This window comes from Battus philenor, unplaced genomic scaffold (genome assembly GCF_028537555.1).
Source record: "Battus philenor isolate CCGP_79_NKW_IND1 unplaced genomic scaffold, ilBatPhil1.0.hap1 SCAF_5, whole genome shotgun sequence".
NCBI classification, from domain to species: Eukaryota; Metazoa; Arthropoda; class Insecta; order Lepidoptera; family Papilionidae; genus Battus; species Battus philenor.
In genome coordinates, this window is record NW_027181715.1 from 8,191,525 (window position 1) to 8,201,840 (window position 10,316).

The following is a 10,316-nucleotide window of genomic DNA, read 5'->3' on the forward strand; positions in this document are numbered from 1 at the left end:
GTATGTACCTACCGCTTTTATTAACTAATTTTCTAAGTCTTCCGCAAAATAAAGTATAGCATTTTTAAAATCAATCCTTGCTCAGATGTACTACATTGGATTTTGGTTTCTTTTCGCATCTGTGATTTTCTAGTATTTTCTATAAATCAGAAGTTTAATAATAATAGCTTTTTTATTTAAGCAAGTCTAAAATGGTTGAAGCTTATAGTTGGGTGGTAAAATTAATTCGGTTTTAAAAATCAAAATAAAAGGTCTTATTTACTTAAAAATAAACTACTACTACAACGCGTAAGTTTCATTTCTTGTATCAAGCGAAAGTTTGACTCTTCTAATAAAAATATAGTGGCCGAGATATTTTTTTAAATTATAATTGTATGATATGAAAAAATTTTAAAGTAAACATAAATGGTTTCAAAATTCAGATCAAAGCAACTCCACAAAGTTTTTAACGTTGAGTTTGTAGTTTAGTCATCTAATGATTTTTCAAAAGTCATCTTTTGTCTAAATGCGTTAATGTAAAAAAGTAGATTATTTTTAATATGTGAGATTACCACCAGAGAGTTTTAAAACCAAAATTAAAAAAGTGTTATTATAAAAATATATTATTCTATCTAAGAATATTATATTGATGGTAATGTTTGGAATTAAAATGTTGTTGATGCTCACGCAGGAAGCTAATTATTATCAATCTCTCTTTGTAAAACTATATTTGTAAAGAGAAACTATTGAGTTTTTCGCCGGCTCTTCTCAGCAAAACGGCTTTCCGTTCCGGTGGTGGCTTGACGATTCGAAAATTCTTGTAACAACCTATTCGAATAGAGAAAAATTATATTATTCTGTGTAATTGTTTTTTTTTTATTCTGGTATGTTTGAAGCGCGCACTTTTACAGTGGTCCTACACACAACTAATATTGATGTAATGCTCTAACTTTTGTAGGTCTCTCTTTTGTAACAATATTATTACATATTTTGATAAATTCGAAATTGTTGATAAAATACTGTACAAAATGCATAGACTTTGTAGAATAAATTTTACAAAAATGACGCAATGCTTCATCAGATCCCAAGATGTAATTTAATTGAATTACTTAATGTAAATTATAAATATGTAAATAAATTCATTTTATTGTACTAACATAATACTATGTTGATATAGTTTAAAAAATAATATTGAAATATCGATTAAATTTGAAGTGGGCAGCCCTAGCGTTTTCGCATTGAAGTAGAATTGTTATCTGTGCTCGTTCTTTGAAATTTTCTTTCAAAAGTGTCCCTCTTAGTAAACGTACGTAATTATTTCACAAATAATATTATCCGTTGTGATCTTAATATTTTACATTAATTTTGACTATTTAATATTTAAAAATAAATTGAATTGGTGTCAACATGTTAAATAGTTCTTTATTTGTAAAATACATTATTATTCTCATGTTGTTTTTAGCTAAGGTTCAGGGGACCTGACAATGGGTCGTGTGATTCGTGCTCAACGTAAAGGTGCCGGTTCGGTCTTCGTATCGCACACAAAGAAAAGGAAAGGAGCTCCTAAACTTCGTTCTCTAGATTATGCAGAACGTCATGGTTATATTAAAGGTGTCGTGAAGGTAAATAAATAGTTTGAGGTTAATAATCATCATTGAAACTTCTCCTAATTTCTAGTATTTTATGCGTTTTTTTATGCACAGGACATCATCCATGATCCCGGTAGAGGTGCACCACTCGCCGTTGTACACTTCAGAGATCCCTACAAGTTCAAGACTCGCAAGGAACTTTTTATCGCACCTGAGGGACTATACACCGGTCAGTTTGTGTACTGTGGAAAAAAAGCTACCCTTGAAGTCGGTAAGTGTTGGTGTTTTGAGTTCTTTTTTCCTTAGGTACTTATCTATATTCTCATTAATAATTTAAACAATAATGTAATAAGTGTATAACATGGTAATAGTAATATTTGCTATGGTAAGGTGTTAAAATTCTTTAATTAGGAACAGTAACAATGTTTGTTAACATAAACACAAGTCTTATAGATTTATGATTTTAAAAAGTCAATTACACTTTTTTGTCAGCTTTAATGTTTAATATACCAGAGTAAGGCTCCCATCTGGCACTGCTTAATTAATTACTTAAGTCTTGTCCTCAAGCAGGGATTGTTTTGTATGTTATTTTATAACATTAAACTGAAACTTACATTCCTTATAGATTACTCTGTTTTCAGCTAATATTTTGATAGGCTAAATTAAATTTTATTATTCATTAAATGATGACTTTCACTTACCTACTCTGATAAACAATGATTACACAGAGGCTCTTTCTGACAATCCATTAATTTTATTTTCTCTAAGTTTTCATTAGTTTATTGTACTCTAAAAATATTTTATTCTCTTTTTTCAGGAAATGTTATGCCTGTGGGCATCATGCCTGAGGGCACAATTGTGTGCAACTTGGAAGAGAAGATGGGTGACCGAGGTCGGCTAGCTCGTGCATCTGGCAACTTTGCTACTGTAATTGGCCATAATCCTGATGCTAAACGTACCAGAGTCAAGCTTCCATCTGGCGCAAAGAAAGTACTGCCCTCAAGCAATAGGGGCATGGTTGGTATGTTATTTTATAACATTAAAATTGATACTAATACATTTAAGCTAAAATGTGCAGTTGTAAGCAAATAAATATTTTTCTCACCTTGTTATAGGGGGTTGTAATAGTAATGATGATTTTCACTTACCTACTCTGATAGACAATGATTACACAGAGGCTCTTTCTGAAAACCTGATTAATTAAATTTTTCATAAACATGTAAAAAGTGTTACTACAATATTCATTAATCTTCAGGTATTGTTGCTGGAGGTGGTCGTATTGACAAACCTATCTTGAAAGCTGGTCGTGCTTACCATAAATACAAGGTTAAGCGTAACTGCTGGCCATATGTGCGTGGTGTGAGCATGAACCCTGTTGAACATCCACACGGTGGTGGTAACCACCAACATATTGGTAAGTAACATTCATTATGTTGAATGGTATCTTTTATTAAATAGGAGATTTTACACAAATTGCATATCTCTTATCTTTGCATGGTTTTATATAAAATATAACTGAAATGGTGTTTTATTTTGTAGGTAAGGCTTCTACTGTGAAGAGAGGAACATCAGCTGGTCGCAAGGTTGGTCTTATTGCTGCTCGCAGAACTGGCAGAATTCGTGGTGGCAAGACCGACACAAAGAAAGAAACATAAAAGTGTTTATACTTGAAATAAAAGTTTTAAATCCCAATACAGCTTTTTTATATTTGGACTCAAATGGCTTCTTATTACTCATTAATTGTTGATATGGTGATCATAGATTACAGAAGGATTACCAACTATCTTAGGAAGCTTATTAGTCATTCAAGAAAAATATAAGGTTCTGAATTTAATAGATAAGGTTTTAGTGAATTTTCCCTATTAGTCATATTTCCATTTCATTATGATGAGAATAAAATATAGATGTGAATAAGTTTCATCAATATATAGTATACTTAATAATAGTTGTAGCATATTTAAGAATATGTTTGAAGAAGTTTGCTTTCAATCTATAAATATAAACAAAATATTAAATTCTGATAAGAATAACTAGGATCATTATAACTACAACTGGGAGATCTAGTTTGTAATAAATGGTAGAACCAAAAATAGATAAGTCGATAAGTAAATTTAAAGTAATTTAAGAGTTGAAAATGTTTTTGAAAACTATTTTGCAAATATATCAGTTAAAGTAACTTTTTAAAATTATCTCCATCAGTTGTAAGTCAGTTAAATTTTAGTCTTAATGTAAAAATAAACTAGTGACTGGGGTATGTCTGTAAAGCTACTGAAGTCATATTGCATGTCAGCATTTATGTTCAATAAATGTGTTGAATGTATTTTCCTTGATATTATGAAAAATAATAAAGGAGTGCCATTATTTAAAAGAGAAGAAAATAACTATTCTAACAACTGCACACCTGTATCTGTACTGCCATCACAGTAAAATTTTTTAAAAATTTATCTAATCACATTACATACAATAAAACTAAAAAGCACAGTATGGTTTTACTCGACACAGATTCAGGAGTTGCGCTCCTACATATTTAATACTTAAGAGAAGCCACAGCATGCAATCGCAGATACATACAGCACATATGGAGTATTTTGAAAGGTTCAAAATGAACTTGTCTTGACAAATTTTAGACCTCGACCCCCAAAAAAAGTTTTCGTTTATGTTGACATCTGGGAAACCGATTCTGCCTCAAGAAGTCGATACCGATCTTATGTTAAGGAATCTCCGCTGTTGATTAATAAAAACTTTGGTAGCATAAATATTGGAAGGATTTTTATTATTTATCCCAAAAATTAAGATTAACTTTGTGTTCACCTTGTGGTAAGTCATAAATATGACCCACTCAAAATCTAGTATTCTTAAAAAGTACGACATTAATATGGTGGTAGATATATCAATAAATTAAAGGCAATAAAAATTGTAATACATTTATTTTATTAATTATTAAATCTTAAAATAATATTGACTTAAAACGACATGTTCTTAAAGTTCTCATTTCTGGCTACTAATTCAGAGATGTCAATTTCGCTGTTATCTTTATCTGCAATATTTTTAAATTTTACGAACGCTGTGTGCTTTTCTCGCATCTCACTTTCAGAATCATCAAGAATTGAGCTTCCTAGGCTTGTATTGCTTCCACCTAGGCTTGCTACTTTTGTTGTTGGCCCTTTTATGATGTCCACTCCTCCTACTGGGATAGTAGAAAGAGTTTGATTACGTTTCGTTAGTTGCGATTCGATACTTTGCTTTAATTCTGCAATTTTCGGGCTCGTACGAGTACTGAGTTTTATTGTTTTCTCTTCGTTTTGTGGCTCGATTTCAATGCTATAATTAAAAAAAAAACAAAGTTTATTAAGTTTATAAAGCTTTGTAACTAGTATTACCACATAAGGTTCCATCAAACACATCAACATGGGAAATATGATTTATAATCTGGGCAATGATCAAAAGGATATAGGGTTAATGTTAGTATGTACAACGTAATATAGGTATAGGAAAAGAATAAAATAGTTTGTTTGTTTGTTTATAATTAAATTTAAAATGTGTTTGTGATCATTAACAGTCTCTCATACAGAATCGCAATCAAGCCCTAGTATGTCTTGATTAAATATGGTTTTTGCAGTGTATTAGAGATACTTACTGTCTGTGAAGGCGTACTTTATTAAATATCCTCTTGTAGTAAATTGGCGTGGTTAAACTGTAATATTTTTGGGACCGACAAACGAAAAAAACCTGTTAGGGTAAAATTCGCAGTGAACTTGGAAACATCTCTCGAAATATTGGTCTATTATTCAAGGGGTTTTTGGAATTATGGGTGATGAGAATGAAGGCTCTAAACTAACGAAACCATTCAATAAATATGTTTATAAAAACTTTAGCGTTAAAAAGGATTTTCACTTGCCTACCTTTTAGTCTGAACGTTGAATGGTATAGGTAATTTATAAAAAAATAAAACATTCAATATTCGCATTTTTCAACAAAAAATGGAATCAAAACTAATTTAATATATACCTCGATATGTCCCATTCATCTGTGGGATTTATTCCTAGTCCATTGGAATGATTAACTTTTATTTCATGATTTTGAACTGTGTTACTATTTTCGTTGATACTTAGTGAAGGAGATGCGCTCACTGATTTCATTTGTATTGCATCCAAGTCAAATATTACTTTTTTTTTATATAAGGAAGACATCGAAGAAGCGTTTTTCAATACTCCCTTTGCTTTTTTTGGACTAACAATGTTTTCATCAGAAAGGGCGTTTCTTAATTCATGTTCCGTTGTTAATTCCACATTATTCTCGGTGTAGTTATCATAATTTGTTAATTCCAATTTATGAATTTCGGTGTTTGGTTTTTTAGTCCTTTCAAAGGCATTTGAAATTTTTTTTGGTGACTCTCTTTCATCGCTTTCTGATGTGTTTTGGTCATACGATTTATAAAAATCGCTGCGTGGGGAAGAAAGTACATTTCGTGATTTAGTTGTATCCTTTGTTGATTTCCCAGGTGATCCCCCTTTGTTAGTAGATTGAGTAGGTAGTTGAAAACTTCCAGTTGTATTTGTATCAGAATCATCACTAACTTCATAAACTCTCTTCATTTTACCTATACTACTTTTAATTTGTTTAGGTGCATGTTTATCGTGGTTAGGTTGGTTTTTTAATAGCTCAGTTTTTACAGGCGAATGACGAACATAATTGTGTTTGCTTACGTTAGGGCTTGATGTAATGGACTCTGGTGGTGTTTTCAACAAAGACAACGTCTTCTTCGTAATGGTATCATTTGCGACACTGTTATCTTTTCTCAAATCCTGATTTGACTTTACTAATGCCAAAGCTTTAGATTTTACATTAGATATAACTGAAGTTAAGCTAAACGCTTTTGAAGTTCTATTAGGAGAAACATATCTGTCATTTTCATAACTCTTACTTTTTGTATTTGAAGATTTATTATCCAAATAAGACATTATAGAATGATGGACTTTTTCGCGTTCGGGATTTTTCTAAAAAAATATAATTGTATAATTATTTATCACTAATTACTAGATGTAAAGTATTAATTTCATTACTAAAATTTTTTTCTCATTTTGGTTAAGGTTATGTTTATTGAATCTATGATGTTTATTGTTATGCATTCCAATAAGAGAAATATGTGAAGGGCTACATGAGTCTATAACTTTTAGTATATTAGAATTAGAAAACAGTTAATGAGGAAATTACTTTTATTGAGTAACAATTAAAAATAGCAAAAGTTAATATGGAATAAAAAAAATGTTGACAATTAGTAATAAAATTACCTTTGCTTTTATTTCACTTTTCTCTTGAAGCTGTAATCTGTATTTTTGAAAAATATCACGCGGCAAACTTTTTTTCAATGGATCAATTCCGAGTAATACAAGCCGTTGATTAACTTCTTCGGTTAATTTAGCTCTTATTACTTTTATGGGACTACAAAAGAAAATATTAGAAATTATAATAAAATTTAATTCATTTATTATATAGACTCTCATTATAAGGTATTGGCTTACACCAAAGATCGCCACAATGACCGGTCTTGCGCTGCCCGCGACTTTGACTATGTCGTCGGTTTGTTTAGTGAGGGCCTACCCATTCCTCGTCTTTTCGGAATTAGGAATACTTTGGAAATTGGGAATAGTGCTTACCTTTCTTGAACTTTCGTGTATTCGCTGTCTTTTTTAGACAAAGGTCCGTGTTTGATTGACTTTTTGAGCTGAGCATTTGTGTTAACTTGTAGTACATTGTGATTAGATTTTAGATTACCATTTTTCATTCTTTTTATCTTATCAGCGTTTATTTCAATTTTTTTCTTTTTTTTGCTTTTACTGCTTATAGTTTTCAGTTTTTCATTTGACGAATGAACCTTATTGTCACTTGTGTTTGAAGTATCGGACGTGGATATCGATTGATTAAGTAGCTCTTGTGCCCTTCTGTGAAGTTTTTCTAGTGTCTTACAATCAGGCACTGGATTTGAGATTTTATTGGCTTTAATGTTAACGTTTAAAATATTTTCAGTATCTTTAATGTTTTTCTCTATCTGAAACGATATTCTACATTCATTATTCCTGTTTAGTTACTTAAATCTACTTAATAAAAAATGAACTTACCCCTGTTTCAATTTCTAAGTTATGGTTATTTATACGTGGTTCAGAATTGATGTTTTTTTCCAATAATTGTTGTAATTTAGTAGCTCGTTTTTTTTCAAGTTCAGCTTGTTCACGTGACTCCTGTGCTTGTTTCGTGATTAATTCTAAGTTTTGTAGCAGTTGTTTATACTCTTCAGATTGATCTTTAGTTCGTTGCACCCAAAATGCAATTTGTGCTTCTGTCTCTCTCTTTTTTTCTGATTCTTCTTTTTGAGATTTAAGTCTCTAAAACGACAAAGTAATTCCACATAAGTAATATGCAGTGAAAGCTAAGAATTTTTTAAAAATACAGTATAATTTTGCTTGGACACTTTATGCTGCTGATTATCATTAAAGAACGTCAAAAAGTAATACTGAACGAGATAACTATTTAGTATTTGGAATTTTATGTGGAATTTTGGCATAATCCAAGCATCGATTGGTCAAATACTTCTTAAGAATTAATAATAGTTGTTGATCATATGTGTCAAAATGTAGCAAACGTTTTTTTGGGGAGTTTAAAATTAAAGAGACAAAAAAATTGGGTCGAACGTCTAAACTGTTATGAAATAATTTGCGTTTGTGGAAACTATGATTGCACATTACGCAAATGAAAAATTACATAACTATTTGTATGTATACGTGTTTATCTACATACCGAAGAAGTTAACTCCTCCTTCAAGGATGCTATTTCCGCACTTTGTTGTTTTATCGTTTCATGGAGTTCTTCCATGATTTTATTATTATTTACCTCCGCTTTCAATTTGTCAGTATTATTGTAACTATCCACTATGCCAGTGATTTGTGCTCGCAATAAACTAATTTCCTTATTGTATTTCTCATGTTCTTCTTTTTTCCATTTCTCTAATTTTTCTAAAATATTATCTTCACTTTCGGTAGCAATTTCAGCATCTTTCATCATCTTTGCTTCATTTTTAGAACAGTAATTGGTTGTTGTTGCATTTATGTCTTCTTTTAAAACATTCGAATCATTAATTACAACGGTGTTCGTGTGGTTAATATCCGATTTTGGATCATTATTTTGGCTGTTGAAAGCTTTAATAAATTGTTCTAATTCTCTCACCTTTAACTTAAGTTCTGTAATTTCATTTTGATCTTTCGTCTCTTGGTTATTGCTTTGTTGAATTTTGTTTTCCTCCACATCCCTTTGTGGAATTTCTAAGACATTACTATGTCTCCGTGATAAGTGACTTCTTAAATATAGTTGATTCATAAATACTTTGTCACAATAAGTACATTTATTGTAATGAACGTTTTCATTTTGAGCCGCATTCGTAAATATTTCACTTTTGTTTGCTAAAGTTTGTAAAATTATACTAGCAATATTATCATTACCATACGGGAGTGGATTGCGAAAGCTATACTTATTTTTTCTTTTATACTTTCTTATTTCATCTTCTTTTTCCCTAATGGTTTTCTTAGCAAAGTCAAGTTCCTGGATAACAGTTAAAGCATTGTAACATTCATAGGTACTCCTAGCGTACTTATTAAAGGAGACGAGACAAATTATTAGACAGACAAGCTATAACACAAACATAATTAATGTATATAAAAAAATAATTATCCATATCACTTATAATTCAAATTAATTATGTCCACTATTAGAAAGACATAACAGATTTATATACTTTAATAAAATTATGAAACCCTAGAGAACTCTCTTATTTTAAAATAACACATTTTAAATCGTTTTAAAATAATGAAACGTCTTAGTAAAAAACAATAGTAGCAAAATTTTGAAAATGTTGCTATATTTTAATAAATGCTTAATTTAACCACTAATCAACACTTAATTACGTAAAAAATACAAATAAACGTTACCTGTGCTAAAGTAGTTATTTCTTCTCGTAAAACGTAGACGCTACGATCAAGATAATGTCTACAGAATTGTTGGTACTCAACAGCCAGTTGTGCTAAACGGAATATTTTCAAAACCCCTTCGTCAAGAATTCTTACGTCAAATTCTGATTCCAAAACACAATCTAAAATCTAAAAATAAAATTTCCAAGAAGACAGAATATATAGAGTCACGATTAAGAAAACAATGTGATGTATATGAAAGATTATCACCAAAATGTGTTAGCTTTTCAGGATATTTCTAAAACAAAACTCAGAGACTTGAAATCTGGTAGGAATATTTCTTTTTTACGAGCTTTTCTTTATAGGTTTTGATTTATAATAACTAATATTTAATGTTCATTTTCAGTCAACTTAATGATACGATTGTAAATTTGGGATTATTATTAGATAATAAACTTATTCTTACATCATTTAAATGCTGTTCAATTATTACAAACTTTCTGTCACGTATTAAATTATCAAGATCAATTAAACCTGAAACAGTAAATCATTTTAAATCTTTAGCATAGTACCTAATAAAAAATTATGTCACTGGTTAGTTTAACTGAACTATTTACTTACGGATTTTGTTCCATTCAATATGGACCCGAGGTTTATGTGTATTAAATGTAAAACCGGACTCTTCTGCAATTTTCGGAAAGTTGTGGTGAAGTTCAAATGACGTTTTGCAGGCCATTATAGTGTTATTTATTTCCTTAAAAATTTTTGTAAAGTGAATTCACTGCTGACA

General features: G+C 30.3%; 2 protein-coding genes across 2 annotated transcripts; one reads left to right on the top strand and one right to left on the bottom strand.

Moving 5' to 3' along the window:
* The first annotated feature begins 1,202 nt into the window (after positions 1 to 1,202).
* On the top strand, positions 1,203 to 3,260 carry RpL8 (ribosomal protein L8). The gene is made up of 6 exons (XM_068773073.1): positions 1,203 to 1,285; positions 1,442 to 1,601; positions 1,683 to 1,839; positions 2,386 to 2,589; positions 2,824 to 2,982; positions 3,108 to 3,260. The coding sequence occupies exons 2-6, from the start codon at positions 1,464 to 1,466 to the stop codon at positions 3,221 to 3,223; spliced, it is 774 nt and encodes a 257-aa protein (XP_068629174.1). The 5' UTR covers positions 1,203 to 1,285; positions 1,442 to 1,463; the 3' UTR covers positions 3,224 to 3,260.
* Positions 3,261 to 4,531: 1,271 nt separating this feature from the next.
* Positions 4,532 to 10,262, bottom strand: LOC137929869 (cilium assembly protein DZIP1L-like). The gene is made up of 9 exons (XM_068772993.1): positions 10,148 to 10,262; positions 9,993 to 10,060; positions 9,548 to 9,715; positions 8,364 to 9,161; positions 7,688 to 7,951; positions 7,226 to 7,617; positions 6,860 to 7,010; positions 5,577 to 6,565; positions 4,532 to 4,889 (listed from the first exon to the last, which is right to left on the bottom strand). Exons 1-9 carry the CDS (start codon positions 10,260 to 10,262, stop codon positions 4,532 to 4,534), a joined length of 3,303 nt encoding a protein of 1,100 aa, XP_068629094.1.
* Positions 10,263 to 10,316: the final 54 nt, after the last annotated feature.

What these genes read in the sequence shown, in the direction of transcription:
- RpL8 (XM_068773073.1), top strand. Translation starts at nt 1,464, where the DNA reads ATGGGTCGTGTGATTCGTGCTCAACGTAAAGGTGCCGGTTCGGTCTTC. An exon ending in ATATTAAAGGTGTCGTGAAG is followed by an intron (nt 1,602 to 1,682) that starts GTAAATAAATAG and finishes TTTTATGCACAG; the next exon opens with GACATCATCCATGATCCCGG. An exon ending in AAGCAATAGGGGCATGGTTG is followed by an intron (nt 2,590 to 2,823) that starts GTATGTTATTTT and finishes ATTAATCTTCAG; the next exon opens with GTATTGTTGCTGGAGGTGGT.
- LOC137929869 (XM_068772993.1), bottom strand. Translation starts at nt 10,262, where the DNA reads ATGGCCTGCAAAACGTCATTTGAACTTCACCACAACTTTCCGAAAATT. An exon ending in TTGAACAGCATTTAAATGAT is followed by an intron (nt 9,716 to 9,992) that starts GTAAGAATAAGT and finishes TTTTATTTTTAG; the next exon opens with ATTTTAGATTGTGTTTTGGA. An exon ending in ACTTAGAAATTGAAACAGGG is followed by an intron (nt 7,618 to 7,687) that starts GTAAGTTCATTT and finishes ATATCGTTTCAG; the next exon opens with ATAGAGAAAAACATTAAAGA.